At 39.5% G+C, this 18183-nt stretch overlaps 1 protein-coding gene across 6 annotated transcripts in view; it reads left to right on the top strand.

Annotated features, from left to right (window-relative positions):
- Nucleotides 1–462: 462 nt before the first annotated feature.
- SHPRH (SNF2 histone linker PHD RING helicase) overlaps nt 463–18183 on the top strand; it is a 45722-nt gene continuing 28001 nt past the window's right edge. The window contains exons 1-10 of one of the 6 annotated variants that reach the window (XM_035108808.2): nt 463–722; nt 4481–5145; nt 6773–6902; nt 9616–9831; nt 11630–11708; nt 12685–12835; nt 14101–14206; nt 15141–15397; nt 16368–17048; nt 17658–17909. In XM_035108808.2, coding sequence (XP_034964699.1) covers nt 4510–5145; nt 6773–6902; nt 9616–9831; nt 11630–11708; nt 12685–12835; nt 14101–14206; nt 15141–15397; nt 16368–17048; nt 17658–17909 — 2508 coding nt within the window. In that variant the 5' untranslated portion in view covers nt 463–722; nt 4481–4509. The other 5 variants (XM_035108807.2, XM_035108810.2, XM_035108809.2 and 2 more) reach the window with 5 other exon arrangements.

The raw sequence follows: 18183 nt of genomic DNA, 5'->3' as shown, positions 1-18183 counted from the left end.
AGTGAAGGCCTGATTTCAATAGGCAGGGAGTTCCAAGGTGTTCATCGCACTACAAAATCTTTTAAAAGTTGCATCTAACTTAAGTCGAAAAGACGGGGTTGGTTTTTATAATAAAATAATAATAATAATAATAATAATAATAATAATAATAATTTGAAAATAAGGCTCAAGACCTTCGCAGAACCTCAAGACCAACCAACACGCCCCCCCCCCCAAACTAATCCTGGCTAAGCCCTCTCCATCACAGCAACCTAATCTGGATGGAGCGGGTCCTACAGCAGCTGTTCGCCAAGCGTCTCCGTTTGTCCTGTCCGCAGAAACACGGAACACGCCGGGTTAGAAAAAGAAGGCACCGCGCACGCGCACATTCGCCAGCGCCTGCCGCCGCTTCCCTGCCGTTGGGGGCGGGGGGGGGAGGCGCGTTTTAGCGCGAGAGGGGGAGTGGGCGGGGCCACCGCGTCGCTCTCGAGCTTCCGCCTCCTTCCTCCTTTCCGGCGGGTGAACATTGAGGGGAGAATTTTCTTGTTGTTGTTTTGCTTTCCCCTCCCCCAGCCCTCCCTTCGTTCCTTCCTCTTCCTGGTTCAAGGATGGTCGCTGCGCTCCTTGGAACTGCTCAGGAGCTCGTTTCTTCTGCCAGTCTCGCCGCCGCCGCCGCCGCCGCCGCAGGGCCCAGAAGGGGAAGCCGGGGAGGGGTCCCAAGGAGCTGATTCCAACCCTCTCAGGTGCGTCAGGCTAAGGGCGACCCAGAAGAAGCAGGGGGGGGGGGAGGCTGCAGTTAGTGGCTTCGCCCCCGCCTGTCGCTTACACACTTAACACACACTCAGAGTGTTGTGTGTTTATAGTTTTATATATAGAGGGAGAGACAACTTCTTTGTTGGTCTATGACGTGCAATAGGCCTTAATTGGGGGGTGTTGTTGTTACCGGTGCCTTGGCCTTGTTGGTATCCCTATGATCTGCATATTCTTAAAATCTGCACAATATAATGAATAATTCTCTTGCGGTTTTGTATCTCACTCTCCCCCCCCCCCAGCCCCTCTTATACGTTGTTGAGAGGAGCACGCTAATCCTCTGTCTCCTTCAAAAAAAAATCCTTTTCTGGTATGCCATGTGCATGTACAGCCAGAGTTTATTATATTCGTGATTTATCTGATAATGTAGTTAGAAACAATCGTAGAATATTTTAATACTGTAGCATCTTTGTTTATAACCATACAGTGAGGTGGAAGGAGGGGCAAAACCCCACTGTCTTTGCCCAGTGTCTACTCCACTTTAAAATACGGTAGCATAATTTGCACAGTTTTTGTAAAGAATCCAGATTACATGGTTATGAATGTGTGCATGTGGATTCTTTTCCCATTTCACTTCCTGTCAGCTGATGTGGATTAAATGTCCTGAGTAACAGATGGGTCCCAGAGTTCTCGGTCACCTGTAGATAACATAAGGCAAATAAATATGTATCAAGTTCGGTTTGTATCTGTGGCATAACTTCTTTGTTTGATGTAGATGTATTAATTATGGCTTTCATTTGTTAAGTGCAAATACAGTTGATAGTATATGCAACAAAGAGTCTTGTGGCACCTTAAAGACCAAATTTATTATGGTGGACTAGAGTCAAGTTCTTTGGGTGCATGATTGTAGTCTATAAATGTTTATGCTGTAATTAATTTGTTAATCTTTTAAGATGCCATAAGGCTTTTTGGTGTGTTTTGCTCCAAGAGAGTAACACAAGCCACCTCTTTGGAATAGGTTTGATTGTGTGGCTGATTTCCTCCTTGAGACAAAATGTCATGTGTTGTTACCAACATTAATAGGCCTTTCACAAAGATTTAAAAATACTGCCTGCATCCCTCATCTCTGCCTCCATCCCTCATCTGTCCAAATATTTTAGCTTTAAGGCAGTGAGGGTGTGTTGTAGTATAAGGTGGCATAAGGCAAATTCTGAATGGCTGCCCAGATAGAAGCTTTCTGAGGAACAGGATTGTGTGTTTTTTAAGTTGTTAATCAGCAGGTATTCATATACCTGGTCCTTGTTGTCATATTAACTTGGTGATTAAAGCAGGTCTCTCATGTTCATAGAATCTTAGAGTTGGGAGGAACCCCAAGGGTCATCTAGTCCAACCCCCTGCGGTACAGGAATCTCAGCTACGCATCCATGACAAATGGCCACCCAACCTCTGTTTAAAACCCTCCAAGGAAGGAGAATCCACTACCTCTAGTACAAGGGTCCCCAAACTACGGCCCCCGGGCCGGATGCGGCCCAATCGGCCTTCCAATCCGGCCCGCGACGACCCCCGCCGCCCGCTGCCGCCGCCCGCTCTCACGGCGCGCGGCACAGCGACGATCTAAAAAATCGGCAAAAAATCGCTGAAAATCCTTTGTGCGCATGCGTACGGGCCTCTCCCGACCCGGAAGAGGTCATTTCTGGTGCACTTCCGGGTCGGGGGAGGCCCATACGCATGCGCACAAGCGATTTTCGGCGATTTTTTCCGCCCGTGTGCGTGTGCGCATGCGCACGGGCGCGCACTCCCCCGCCCTCCGGCCCGCTGCGCGCGCACTCCCCTGCCCTCCGGCCCACCGCGCAGTAAGTCTGGGGACCCCTGCTCTAGTAGAACTCTGTTCCACTGCTGAACAGCTCTTACTGTTAGAAAGCTTTTCCGAATGTTTAGTCGAAATCTCCTTTCTTGTAACCTGAAGCCATTGGTTCAAGTCCTACCCTCCAGAGCAGGAGAAAACAAGCATGCTCCCTCCTCCATGTGACAGCCCTTAAGATATTTGAAGATAGCTATCATATCTCCTCTCAGTCTCCTCTTTTCCAGGCTAAATATACCCAGGTCCTTCAAGCGCTCCTCATAAGGGTTAGTTTCCAGATCCTTGATCTTGGTGGCCCTCCTCTGCACACGTTCCAGCTTGTCAACATCCATCTTAAATTGTGGTGCCCAGAATTCGACACAGTATTCCAAGTATGGTCTGACTAAGGCAGAATAGAGTGGTACTATTGCTTCCCTTGATCTGGACACTATGTTGATGCAGCCTAGAATAGCATTAGCTTCTTTTGCTGCTGCATCACACTGTTGACTCATGTGTATCTTTGGTCCACCAAGACCTCTAGATCCTTTTCTCATGCACTGATAGTAATCCAGGTGTCCCCCATCTTATATTTGTGCATCTGGTTCTTCCTGCCTAAGTGCAGAACCTTACATTTGTTCTGACATATTGAAATTCATTTTGTTAGTTTGTGCCTAGTTCTCCAATCTGTTAAAATCATTTTGAATTCTGATTCTGCGGCTACCCCTCCCAGTTTGGTATCATCTGCAAATTTGATGAGCATCCCCTCAATTTCTTCATCCAAGTCATTTATAAATACATTAAACAACAACAGAACAACATCCCCCCAGAGCAATCCCTAGGAATCCACAGCACCCCACTTGTCACTTTTTTCCAGGATTACGAGGAACCATTAATGGAATACTTCTTTGGATTTAAACTATATCTTGAGCACATGGTGTCCATCCATTTGTAATCACATGCCTATTTTTAAATAACACCATTTCCTAATTAAATAGGCTTATGTGTTGAGAAGAAGGGTACAGATCCACTGGTGAATTCACCCTTTAGAGAAGGTAATGTTTTGAATTATATACCAATTTCATGAGCGCCTTTGCCCTTGCATGTCTAACAAGGTACAATCTGTAACTCACATTCTTTTATTTTGTGAATTTTATAGTGAAGAACGAGCTCGACTTATTTTACCCCTTTTATCAAAATTTACACCCTTACAATATTATTTGGAATTTCCCCCCGAAATCTTACTAAAATTCCTTCTGGAAGATTCCTCAAGCTCAGTGTCATATGACGTGGCCAAATTCTGCACTTTAGCTATTAAGAAACGTAAATCCCTTCTATTGAATGACACATCGCAAATTCCTTTTGTGTAATTGTTCTATTTCTGGTGATGTTATTGCTGATTTTCTTTTGTTTGGAATTATGATATTCTGTATTGCTGGCTTTTGCTGTAATAAAAATTGAACTTGAACTTTAGAGAAGGTAATGTTTTGAATTATATTTAGAATTGGAAAACAAATTTGGAAGGAGGAATATTTAGCTTGTTGAAATATTGTTCTTATAAGCATAAATTGATTAAGATATATTTACTTTTTACTGAGGACTTACATTTTAGATGTGTCTGTTTATATAATTTCGACAAGTGTTGTGGCTCCTTCACATGCTACTATTTATCATTCTTGCCTTGAAACCATTTGCAGTTAGAGATTACCAGTAAACCACAGTTTCTGATCAAACCCCAGAATATTCTTTCGTGGGTGGGTGAGAGACAGAGGAGATGTGACACAAAACGCATTCTCTGTTCAATAAACTATAGATTGTTACCTATACATTTGTATCAGGCCTTTATTGTTAATAAACCAAAGTATATTAATCCATGCAGAAATGTAAATAGATGGATGTCAATCTGTATTACAGAGATTAACCACTGCTAGTGAAACATAAAAATGAGTGGCCGTCGAAAGCGTGCTCCTCCATCGAGGATGAATGATGAGAAAAAGAAGCAGCTCTGCTGGAATATGCATGATGACCGTAAAAATGAAGTGATAGATTTGGATGCAGTGGATGAAGACCAACCTCTTGCAGGTACAAGCTCATCTTCTACAGCACATGTTATAAATGATGATAGCACTGATGAAGCTTTGACGCTCAAAGTAAACAACCTAAAATCATTGAGCTTCTCAACCATTTTGGATGAAGCAGACGATTCCTGCCATCTCTTGACTTCTATATCCATACAGCTAAATATTGTGATATTTCCTTATATTTCTGATTCTAACTGGAAAACCTTGCTTGGAGAGTTCATTCTGCAACCTCTTCCTGGTCAACAATTAACTGAGAATGTCCATAAAAAGAGTTTTACACTGATGAGAGCAGAACCTAGTGATCATTTGCGTATCTGTGTTCATGTGAAGAACGTTGAGAAGGTGGATGAGAGGGAAGAATCATTACAGAACACTTACCAAGAAGACGTATTAGTTGAATCATCTTTAAGTAATGAAATGTTAGAAGACTTGATGTGGCTGCAAAAGAAGAGAGTAATTGTACTTTGTCAAAGATCCGGAGATGGCCAGTGCTTAAAGGTATTTGGTTTACGTAATTAATAAGACTTGCTAATTGCAAGAGTACCCTTTCTGTTTGATTTTCAGAGAATCGTCTCTGTGTACATTAACAATATAGTCATGCATATTTATTCAGAATTAAATTCCATTGAGTTCTTTATGCGCATAATCCTAAATATGCATAGGATTGCAATGTGAGATGGGTCCAACGAATATTAAAAGCTAGCCAAATGCTTGCCTGCAACATGAGCATTACAGTGGTACCAGTGGTGATTAAATTTTAATCCCACATTACAAACCAAAATTGGCTCCCTAAGCAGACACAAGACTAATTAAAATCACTATAAATAATTAAAACACAACAAACAGTACAGTGCTACCTCGGTTTATGAACACAATTGGTTCTGGAATTCTGTTCATAAACTGAAGCGTTCATAAACTGAAGCGAACTTTCCCATTGAAAGTAATGGAAAGTGGATTAATCTGTTCCAGACGGTCCGCGGAGTACTTAAACTGAAGCGTTCATAAACTGAAGCGAACTTTCCCATTGAAAGTAATAGAAAGTGGATTAATCCGTTCCAGACGGGTCCGTGGAGTACTCAACCTGAAGCGTACTTAACCTGAAGCATGGGTGTAATTGGTTTTGGAAGTCTGTTCATAAACTGAAGCGAACTTTCCCATTGAAAGTAATGGAAAGTGAATTAATCCGTTCCAGATGGGTCCGCGGCGTTCATAAACCGAAAATTCGTAAACCGAGGTGTTCATAAACCGAGGTTCCACTGTATAGGTAGTTTTTTGGTAAGATTTAGTTTAGCATATTCTAGGATCCAGGAAGCTGTAGTTTACTCATACCATGGAATGCTATCTGAGCCACTTGGGGTCGAATAGAACATTATAATCAGGATTACATGTAGAATCCCCAATTTATGCTTGACTAAGGCTTACATCTTTTGGACTTTGGGCTCCCCCAGAGAGCATTGACATTTCACACCTGAAGGTTTATGTTACTAGGGAAGTAGGATTATTTTCAGAGTGCTAAATGTCACTTGTTTGCACTGTCTGCAATCTAGCTTCTGGGCATAATTCAAACAGTGGTTGGCTGAAGGATGTATTGGTTACAGTTTTTTACTAAGAGCTAGGAGACCAGGTTCTAGCCATGAAACTCACTAGGGGACCTTGGGCCAGTCAGTGTCTCTCTAACCTATCTCATAGGGTTGTAAGGATAAAATGGAGAGATGGAGAACCATGTGTGCCACTGTGAGCTTCTTGGAGGAAAGATGGGATATAAAAGCAAGGAAGCAAGCAAAAAACAAAATAAGGCATCTGGGAATGGGGTAAACTGTCTTTCCTTGAGTGTTGTTGCTTTGATCCATGGCTGTGCTTACGGAAAAATAATTATAATGGAAAATCTAATAATGGATGTCCCACATACATATAATTTGGTCCTTCAGCCTCAAGTTGCCAAGGGTGGTCGCCTAAGAACTCTGCAATTCTAGCCGTTTACTTGGAAGTAAGTCCTATTATATTCAGTGGGGGTTGCTCACAGGTAAGCAAGTTTAGAATACCAGCCTTAGTCACCAGTAAGCTCATATTTTTCTCATATTTTTTCTTGCACACTCCAAAATTCATCTAAAAACTACATTCACAGGTTGGAATGTATCTCCTTGAAGTTGGCTTAAGCAAGCTAGAATTCCTTAGTGATGGTGGTGGCAGAATAAAAAAAGCTAATCAACTCATTCAAAAACTGATGGAAAAATTCTACCACTTCATAATTCCAGGTAATCTTATTTGATAATATTGACACATATTAGTTATACCATTAAAACATATATATGAGTTTTGAGGGAAATGTTCTTATTATTAGGTGACCTTAATTTGTCTTCTAAATACTATTTCTGAAGTAAAGAAGGTTTTAGCTTCTTTTAATCTGTGGAAAGCAGAGCATAAATTATTTAAAGTGTGTCACATTTGTTGCTGACTTTTGATACTTTCAACCTGAGTAAAACTGCACACATACACAATACAACAAAGTAATAGGACATACTTCAATCAGCTCAGGGGTGAGGATTTTGGAGATACCGTAATCAAGAAATGAAATGTCTGCCAGACATAACGGTATATGGAAACATGGCATAATAATAATAATAATAATAATAATAATAATAATAATAATAATAATAATAATAATTAATTTATACCCCGCCCATCTGGCTGGGTTTCCCCAGCCACTCTGGGCGGCTTCCAACCGAATATTAAAAACAGTACAGCATCAAACATTAAAAACTTCTCTAAACAGGGCTGCCTTCAGTTGTCTTCTAAAAGTAAAATTGTTGCTTATTGCCTTGACATCTGCTGTGAGGGCAGGGCGGGTGCCACTACCGAGAAGGCCCTTTGTCTGGTTCCCTGTAACCTCACTTCTCGCAATAAGGGAACCACCAGAAGGCCCTCGATGCTGGATCTCAGTGTCTGGGCTGAATGTTGGGGGTGGGGACACTCATTCAGGTATACAGGACCAAGGCCGTTTAGGGCTTTAAAGGTCAGTACCAACACTTTGAATTGTGCTTGGAAACGTACTGGGAGCCAGTGTAGATCTCTCAGGACCGGTGTTATGTGGTCCCGGCAGCCACTCCCAGTCACTAGTCTAGCTGCTGCATTCTGGATTAATTGCAGTTTCCGGGTCACCTTCAAAGGTAGCCCCACGTAGAGCGCATTGCAGTAGTCCAAGCAGGAGATAACCAGAGCATGCACCACTCTGGCGAGACAGGCAGGTAGGGTCTCAGCCTGCGTACCAGATGGAGCTGATAAACAGCTGCCCTGGACACAGAATTGACCTGCGCCTCCATGGACAGCTGTGAGTCCAAAATGACTCCCAGGCTGTGCACCTGGTCCTTCAGGGGCACAGTTACCCCATTCAGGACCAGGGAGTCCTCCACACCTGCCTGCCTCCTGTCCCCCCAAAACAGTACTTCTGTCTTGTCAGGATTCAACCTCAATCTGTTAGCCGCCATCCATCCTCCAGCCGCCTCCAGGCACTCACACAGGACCTTCACCGCCTTCACTGGTTCTGATTTAAAAGAGAGGTAGAGCTGGGTGTCTTCTGCATACTGATGAACACCCAGCCCAAACCCCCTGATGATCTCTCCCAGCGGCTTCATATAGATATTAAAAAGCATGGGGGAGAGAACGGAACCCTGAGGCACCCCACAAGTGAGTGCCCAGGGGTCTGAACACTCATCCCCCACCACCACTTTCTGAACACGGCCCAGGAGGAAGAGCGGAACCACAGTTGGCCTAGAGTTGGATGTGCCTTTGTATAAAGAGCAGAATATGTATGATTCAGAATCATGTAGAAATATATCCCTATATGTCCTGCACTATCATTCAATTGTTGGTCTAGGACTCTAGGCAATGCCTATGCTGTGTTGGTCAAATCTATGCTAATAATATTTATTCATATAAAAATAAGCAATAACTTTATTAGAAAGATAATGCTCTGACCGCCAGACTCTGTAGAGAACATCAGTCTGAACTGTTGTACCCAAATGGTCAATGGCTGCATAATATTGCTAAAGATGTGTCTGTTATATAAATTGGCGTGACTTCTTTTGAAATTGGCGAAATTGTGCTGAGTAAATGAAACAACTGTTTTGTGCATTTTTAGATGCTTTAGTTAAATATATGTATTCTTGGCTCATAATGTGTAAAGTGCACATAATGTGTAAAATAGTCACAATTCGCTTGTAAAGTTGAAAAAAGTGATGATTGAGTATAGTGAATCAATGCACAAGTTCCACACAGAATGGCAGAGGAGAGCGGAAGAAAAATAATTTGGCCTTGCATTACCGTATTAAATGTCTTTTGATTCTTCATTCTCTCCCTTCATCATCTGCTCAAGCCCTAAATGTTCCTCTCCCTATCCCTGTTCATAGCCACTCAACTTATTTTTTTTTACTTTGTACAGTGAGGGTGGGAAGTGGTTGGCTATTAAAGGAAAGCATCTGGTTTTCTGCATCACAGCTGCTGCAAGAGTATTTGTTCATCAGTAGCAAATTTAATCAACACATTAATTATAATATAATCCACAGAACTATGGGCATCACATTCACTGTTCACCAAGTACAAGGAAAGTGTTGTGAACGAAATCAAGATTTTGTTTTTAAAAATTGTGAACTGTAAGCTTTTTAAATAATGGAAATAAATTATAATTTCTTACCGGTAATACAAACTCAGTACTTTAGAAATTGTACTCTCTCCAGTTCCTAGTATTATTTATTGGCCATGTTTTTGATCTTAAAAGAGAGCCAAGTTCTCTTCTTCCCCTCCAAGAACTATTCGGTATTGTACGTAAGACTGGGAACAACATGGTACTGGATTAATATTTCTTAGTACTGGGATACTATTTTTATCCAATTGTTTTGTTACTTCATTGCAGTACGTTTAAGGTATTGCAAACATTACTGACTGTGAATCAGTACCATACGGTTCTTTTAGATATTCTGGAGGAAGATGAGGAATCCGATAGAGATATAGAGCGGCAAAATATTGAAGAGCTTTATGACTATGTGAGGCATACACACCAAAAAGAAATTCAGTTTTTGAAGGAGAACGTACAGCACTCTGCACTGATTCCTGTATTGAGGCCATACCAAACTGAGGCTGTAAACTGGATGCTGCAACGTGAGAACTTCAAAAATGTACCAACCAATGGCAAGTATCTAGAAAAAGGCAACATAAATATATATCTTGATTACAGTGATACTGACAGAAATTCATGATGATGTTACAAGAAAGTTATAAGAAAGTCGCACATAAGTCCCCCACCTCAAGTAGCAAAAATTTGATGCCCTGCTTGTGTGAATAGAACTGCTTTCTGCTAAGGCAAAGTTGCCATTGAATACAACCCATTGTGCATCCTGAATTGCTGATCTGAGACATGCTCATGTTGCATACATCAGCACTTAGTTTATACACAACATAAGGGTTGTTTGTGTTTCTAACATACCAGATGTGGCATTAATGTGCGTCACTTGGTTCAGAAGTGGCTAATTATGAATAGAACCCCCTTTAGGGAAATTTCTTTCCCCCCTCTCCCATATTTATATTTTTGGCAATTTCCTTCTTAAAGGTAAAGGAACCCCTGACCATTAGGTCCAGTTGCGGACAGCTCTGGGGTTGCAGCGCTCATCTTGCTTTATTGGCCGAGGGAGCCGGCGTACAGCTTCCGGGTCATGTGGCCAGCATGACTAAGCCGCTTCTGGTGAACCAGAGCAGCACCCGGAAATGCCGTTTACTTCCTAGTTACTGCTTATTTCCTTGATGCTGTAGGCAGGAAATGTATGTAGCCTGAATCTTACATTATTCCGTCTGGAATATAGTAGGTACTCCATGTAAATTTCCATTTAGGGCAACTGGAATCTGGGGAAGGCTTAAATGCTGGAAACCTGATTATCTTGAGAAGTAATAAAATAGACCTACCATAGCACACTAGCTCAGAGAATAAGCTGTGGGTCAGAAAGTCTCTGGTTCATATCTAATCATGGTCATAAACCCACTAGTTGGACTTAGGCATGTACGACAAGTTGTCTTTCAAGCTTCTTGATCTGTTAAACTGGGCTTAATAATGCTGGTTTACTTTATGGAATTACTGTAAGGATTTGTGTATGTAAAACACTATAAAGCACTAAGTGGTAGTGTTATCCAGATTTACTTTTTTAAAAAAATAATTTTTATTGATTTTTTGACATATAACAGCAAAACATACATCACCCACACACCAACCCCAGCCTTACCTAAAATAGAAAACAAGAAACACAAATAAAAGCATTAACATATCTAAACATAATAATAAAACAAACAAAAACATACATACCGTATATAGTTCAAAAACCATTCATCTTTTCTAACATTGTAAGTTGACCTCCTCAGCCCCTCTTACTGTGGTTCATCTTATACTCTCTTTGGCAATTTCATAATCATCATCTTAACATTATTTCTTTCTATCTTAAACATGTTTATACCTTTTAAATTTTACACCAAAATTCTATAATTATCCTTTGCATTATAGATTACATATTTATCATCTATGACAACATCATACTCCTCTTTCCTTACATATTATATTTCTAACTTAAACATACTTCTTCATTTAATTCATATTATAAAATTCTTAATCTACTTTTACACTATACTAAACTAAAAATTCTCTTCCTTATACCCACACCTCTCTTCTAAGAACTGCCCGTGTTATCCAGATTTACAATCTGGTCATTTAAGGGTCTTGTAACTATTTGTACTGGGTTCATTTAATCTTATAGAAGCTGAAGGGGCATTGGTCTGTAACAGAACATAGGACTCGAGGAATTGTGAAATGATCAAATAAGATTCCTTGGAGCTTCAGTTTCTGTACTTTCAACTTTGAAGATAAGCGAAGACGCAGTCAAAATAAATTTAAATCATATGAGTAGCATTTGTATGAATCTCATTGTTTTCTTCTTTCTCTCAGTAGAAAATGCACTCCACTTCTTATGGAGAGAGTTTATTACTTTAGATGGACTAAAACTGTACTATAATCCTTTTACTGGCTGGTAAGGATTATTGGTCTTATTATTACAGCCAAAGTGCATACAATTTAAGTAACTGTGTTTAATGCTATAAATATCACTCTAGCACTTGTTTTATGAAAATGCCTTAATGTAAATATTTCCTAGATTTAAACAATAAGAACTTATATGAATATCTTTTGAATACTTCTGAAAATGAGAAAGTATGACAGAATTGGGAAATGAATTAAAACTGTTAGTGTGATTTCATAGAATTGTAACTTGAAAGGGACACTGAGGGTCATGTAGTCCAACCCCCTGCAACACAGAAATATCAATACATGGTCCCCCATCCAATTTGAAAGTATAATGGATCTTGCTTAATTTTGCAAAAAATAAAAAAGGTTTTATTTAATTCTGTGCTTGATTGATAATGAAATATATAGTATATCATCTCCTTTCTGTTCTTAAAAAATGTGTAGGTACTAGGATTAAAGCAACTCTTATGATGGATTTTGTTCTGTGTACATCTGAAATATTAGAGATCCACGATCCTTCTCCAAATGCATGTACTTCTAAAACAGGGGTCAGCAACCTTTTTCAGCCGTGGGCCAGTCCACCGTCGCTCAGATCATGTGGTGGGCCGGACTATATTGGGGGGGGGGGATGAATGAATTCCAATGCCCCACAAATGACCCACAGATGCATTTTAAATAAAAGCACACATTCACTCATGTAAAAACACCAGGCAGGCCCTACAAATAACCCAGAGATGCATTTTAAATAAAAGGACACATTCTACTCATGTAAAAACGTGCTGATTCCCGGACCGTCCGTGGGCCGGATTGAGAAGGCTAATGGGCCGCATCCGGCCTACAGGCCTTAGGTTGCCTACCCCTGTTCTAGAATGTTACCTACTTCAGAAAATGCCAATGTAGTCATTTGCTTCTGTTAAATTTGTGATCAGAAATTATACATACACATAACATGTTCTTAACTAGGATGAATCTTTGATCTTCAGCATTATTCGTGAACGCCCAGTTGCTGGGCCTCAGTGGCCTGGAGGAATATTGGCAGATGAGATGGGCCTTGGAAAAACAGTAGAAGTATTGTCCCTTATCCTGACACACACTCGAAAGGATGTTAAACAGGATGCTCTGATGTTACCTGAGGTGAGAAATCTGCAGTAGGTGTGAGAATGAAGCAAATGGTTCCAATACTTTTGCCAGGGTGGGTGGCATGGGGAGAAGAGACCATTCTTGGTAGCAGAACATTGAACTAGGGGTTTATTAGAACTGCTCTTTTATGTTTATATTCGTAATAAATAAATGTTTTTTTTTTCAATTCCCATTTTATTAAAAATGGAGGGGAAGATCTAAGGAGTTTAAGCATATCTACACAAAAACAAACTTGGGACTGGTTGCTTAACAGTGTATCTTCAGCATTAATAAGTACAACTTTGAAATCTCTGCATAAATTGAGCAAGAGTTTACCACTCAGTCTCGGATTTATGTTGGACCAGATTGTATGCATATTTTTGGACAACCCTGATTTTTGTGGACTGAAGTTCTTACTATTATACAATAGATTACAGGTTACCATCTAGAACCAAATGCCAAATTGGTCCAGAATTGAACTTCCTGAATTGAACAAATTGATCTACAACCTACATAATCTGTCTGATCATAATAAATTTAGTATTAGACATTTTAGAAGATACCAGAAGCACCAAGTTTCACAGAGTAGGGTTCATGAAAGTCAGGAAAATTGTTTTTGTTGACAAAATTTATGTACTTCTCCCAAGGCCAAGCAAAATACACAGCATTCACTAGGCTAAGCTTATTGAGAGATGATCTTTATTTGTAAATTACTAGAACAACAAATTTCAGGTCAATGTACAACCTTGTGTGTGTTTTTCAATGTTTTGAAGACCTTGCCTCATACCTGTGCATAGCTGTAGCTTATATTCTATATACTAGGGCCAATCTGGGAAACCCAATCTTTTTCTTTTACTATTTTATGTCGGTCATCATCAGACTCTCAGTGTTGTGTCCCAAAACTTCTGCTTGTCTGGTGGAATTTCCCTTCTTCTCTCCTTTCTGCACACTACCAAAAATATTTAATACCTTTAAATATTAGTTTTTCACTTCAGCTGGGATACCTGTTTGATATCACCAATCTTAACCATATTGTTAGTGAATTGTTAGTGTTTGCCATTGCATTGTCACAGCAAGCATTACATCCCCAGCCTTACCGGTAGTTTTTCTATGTGTTTTCAAAACCGGAGAGTCAATAGTTAATATTCAAATATTCTTGGCTTGCTTGTTTAAGATACATTAATTGTGCGTCAGACTCAGTGATGTAAATGTTAATTTTGTGAAGCAGATCAGCATGGTAGCTGAACATAAATCTGATATTGTTAAAAATTATCTCTTAGGGCTTTTTGGTAAACTTCTTTGTTCCGCCTCAACCTAGTGAAGGAAGCAAAAAGAAAAGCATAAAGAAAATGGAACTTAAATTGAAGGAAAAAGTGCACTATCCTAGTAAGTGTTCTTCAGTAGGTTTAATTTGCCAGAAGCAATAATAAGAAATATGTACCATTTACAGTAGATTTGGTGCTGCTTCCTGCAGAAACATCTAACTAGACTACTTTGAATTTGTGGGCAAAGAGTGGTAGAACTGCTGTTGAAAACAAAATATTTAAAAGCCTTACAGCACAGCCAGGCCAATATTTATTTGCCATTATACACTATATATATATATACATCAGCCTCTGTTTCCTACTATTCTTTGAACCAATTTGGTGCGACATATTTGCAGATACATTTATTGCACATGTTACATTTTACTTTGATGCTCAGATGCAAACATGGTTCCCATATCAGTGGGGGGACTCATTCAAACGTCTCAAGCGGACATTAGGGAGCACTGTTGAGTATATTGTTTGATAAGTTGTTGAGGCTCATGTGAGATTGAAGGAAAAATGGGTTGTGGTCTATCAAAAAAAAAACTTTTAACATGAAAGACATTTGTAGCATATATGAAATGAATAAAGCATTTACTACCAAGCCCCCCAAATTTATCTTTATTTATTGAGGTTTTAGTATATGGTAATGATGCTTTTCACATCAGGGCAGATCCTAAATTGATTGCATGCAATTGAATTATGTTTAAGGGGTTTTCCCCAAAAATTATTTGAAATGCTGCAATAGGTTCCTTTAATTTTGTTAACTTTCCCTATTAACTAGTTTTGCAGAATTGATTATATGTAAAAATTAATGATACATCAATTTTTAAAAAAAGAATAGCCAGTGCTGCATTAGTATTGTATTGTATTTGAAATTGTTCATCACGTTGAGATGTTTTCATGGAAAGTGATTCCTAAATAAATACATAAATACTGTTAAAATCTTAACATTATTTTGCAACCTCTTTTTGCACAACTCCTTATCGTAGATATTTATGCCTTCACAATAGGTTTGCGAGTGATGCTCTTAACAGCTATAAAAGAAATGAATGTGAAGAAGGGAGCATCTATTGTAGCAATTTTTAAGTATGTCCATGCCATATACAAGTACGACACACGCAGAAACCGTCGCATTCTTAAAAGGACTCTGGAAAAATTAATTGCAGAGAAGATAGTGGAACAGGTCAAAGGTCATGGTCTTGCTGGTTCTTTCAAGCTGGGCAGAAACTACAAGGAAAAGAAATTGTGTAGTAAATTTAAAAAAGAGGTAACCTGGGAGTTTTTTAAAAAAATAATCCATGGAGGGAATTATTTCCATTTTTCATTCTACTACTATAATGGACTACTATAATGGGCATGTTTTGATACATGTCCATTATAGTAGTTTTGGGAATGGGAGCAAATGAGAACAGAGCAGCCAAGTTGATAGAGTTGATAGAATTCAGGGGGTAATCGCTGTGTAGGAAATCTTATCTGGATTTGCCACTGCATATTTTCCACCATCTGCTTTAATAACTGTAGTCTCAAAATTTGTTGTGAGATATCTTCATATCAACCCCTGAACATTTTAACGGGTTGAAATCATTGCATGTAATTTAGGCCAGGAAGAACTGGGTATGACCCCCAATGGCTGATAATGAGGATGAATGTACCACTTATAATGTGCAGTAGATCACTTGGGTGTAATGCTATTACACTGTTTAATGAATTACAGATGTGTTGCATTGTAGTTTGGGGTGTAGTTTTTCAGTGTTAGACTGCAGTGCTGAATTGGAGGACAAAAAAGAACTTAAAATGTATAACAGTGTGTTCACATGCATGCACACACATATATATTTCTATATACATTAAAATGCAAGATGTCAACACACTGCAATTTGCATGGCCACTGATACCAGTAGGCAGTCTATCAGTGAGCTATTTATTGGAAGGGGTGGGATGCTGTAGCACAGTTTAATGGGGAAAGCCCTTCACACAGTAGTTGTGTAGGTAATGATGCACACACAATTTCTCTGTTTGGAATTCCCTTTAAAAAGTTTTGTAAAAGTCTACTCAGTATCCTGAAAGTGTATTTTGTTCCAATCATGCACATAATACAGCATGCACATTGGGACTTTTCCAGCTCCCCTTCCCTTGTGCCTCCTAATCAAGTTTTTGATTTAGTCCAGAGTGTTTTTATGAAGCTGAAAAAGCAAAATAAGTTTAGTTTCTTTTATTTGTTTGTTTGTTTGTTTTAGAAAATAAAAACTTCAGATAGGGTTCAGAAGAAGAATTCACCAGAAAATGAGAATGAAACCAAAGAATTGGGAGATGAGGGCACATGCTCTCCAAATGGTCTTAAACTATCTCAGGCAGTAGACATCACAGCAGAAGAGCATGATTACTGTACAAGAAGCAAAGACAATAGAAAATCAGAACTGGATCCTAAGGGCTGGATAATGGAAGAAGATTCTCTACACAGAACTGCTGACTTGCAAGAAAATATGCTTGTTTCAAAAAACAAAATGTATTCTACTGACATTTCTAAAAAAGATGATGAAGCTGAAGAGCAACAAGACAACTCAGAAGGGCAGCCTCCAGCCTCTCAAGAACACACTAGCATTTTTGTACCACATCCTGGTTCTATTTTTCCATTCAATACCTCTGATTATCGTTTTGAATGTATATGTGGTGAGCTTGGCTTGGTTGACTATAAGGCACGTGTGCAATGCCTGAACTGCCATCTGTGGCAGCATGCTGAGTGTGTGAACTACAAAAAAGAAAATCTAAAGATCAAGCCCTTTTACTGTCCCCATTGCCTTGTAGCAATGAAACCAGTTCCAACAGGAGCTACTCTGATAATCTCTCCAAGTTCTATCTGCCACCAGTGGGTTGATGAGATTAACAGGCATGTGAGATCATCTTCTCTTCGAGTGTTGGTAAGAAACGGTGTTGTTTCACAGCAACCAATAGGGGAAGTATACTAAGTTGAGGTAGAGTGTAGCAAATGCAGTTATTAAGTGAGTAGAATGAAAATGTGTTTACTCCTGGGTAGTTGTTACAATAAATGTCCAGCATTTCAGTATATTTTGATATTGGTAGGAATCCTTAAGATTTTTTTTTGCACGATAGATTGATTTATATTAAGACAATTTAAATCAGTGATTTAAAATCAAGGGGAAAATGCCAATGTAAATCAAGGGCTGTATCCAACAAAATTGTTCATGCAAATACTTCTGCTTTTGTCACAGAAAAGCAGAAACAGATTATTACCTTCTGAAACAGATTATTTCTTGTAAATCCTTGTTTCTAAAGTAGTCAGTTCTTGATTCAGCAGTCATTTCTGTCATGAAACTTGAGAGCCAAGTTATAGAGAACCTACATTTTTTTAACCACACCATGCTTAACTGTGAATAAAGCTGTCATCATAGTGTTAGAATCCTTTTGCAAGGCAGGAAATTTTCAGCTTCTCAGTGCTCTGTGCCTGCCCCCCCCCCATTTAATTGTCCATGCTTGCTCTCATGTGAATTGTGCCCAAATTTACGCAGGTTTATCAAGGAGTGAAGAAGCATGGTTTCTTGCAGCCTCACATCTTGGCAGAGCAGGAAGTAGTGATCACCACATATGATGTCCTTCGTAGTGAGCTGAACTATGTGGACATTCCTCACAGTAATAGTGAAGATGGACGCCGTTTCAGGAACCAGAAGCGTTATATGGCTATCCCAAGTCCCTTGGTAGCTGTGGAGTGGTGGAGAATTTGCCTGGATGAAGCACAGATGGTGGAATGCACCACTGCAAAGGTGAGAATGAACATGAGTTGCTTGGGTATGATCCTGTTGAACATGTACAACATAAAAGCACATGAAAGAGCCTACTTGTATACCCTTTAACATGCAGGCATATAAATTTGACCTTGACATTTATTCTTCTGAAGTGACTAATAATATAGTTTCCCTTGGAGGTGCTACTAAATGTTTTATCTGCCAGAGGTTTGACTTGCTATGAAGCTTAGTATTTTTTATTATTTAATCTCTTAACACAATGTATTCTGACAGTTTAAAGAACTAGGTCATC

Source organism: Zootoca vivipara, chromosome 3 (genome assembly GCF_963506605.1).
Source record: "Zootoca vivipara chromosome 3, rZooViv1.1, whole genome shotgun sequence".
Taxonomy (NCBI): Eukaryota; Metazoa; Chordata; class Lepidosauria; order Squamata; family Lacertidae; genus Zootoca; species Zootoca vivipara.
Note: the sequence above shows the minus strand (reverse complement) of the source record. Positions and strands in the feature narration are given on the sequence as shown.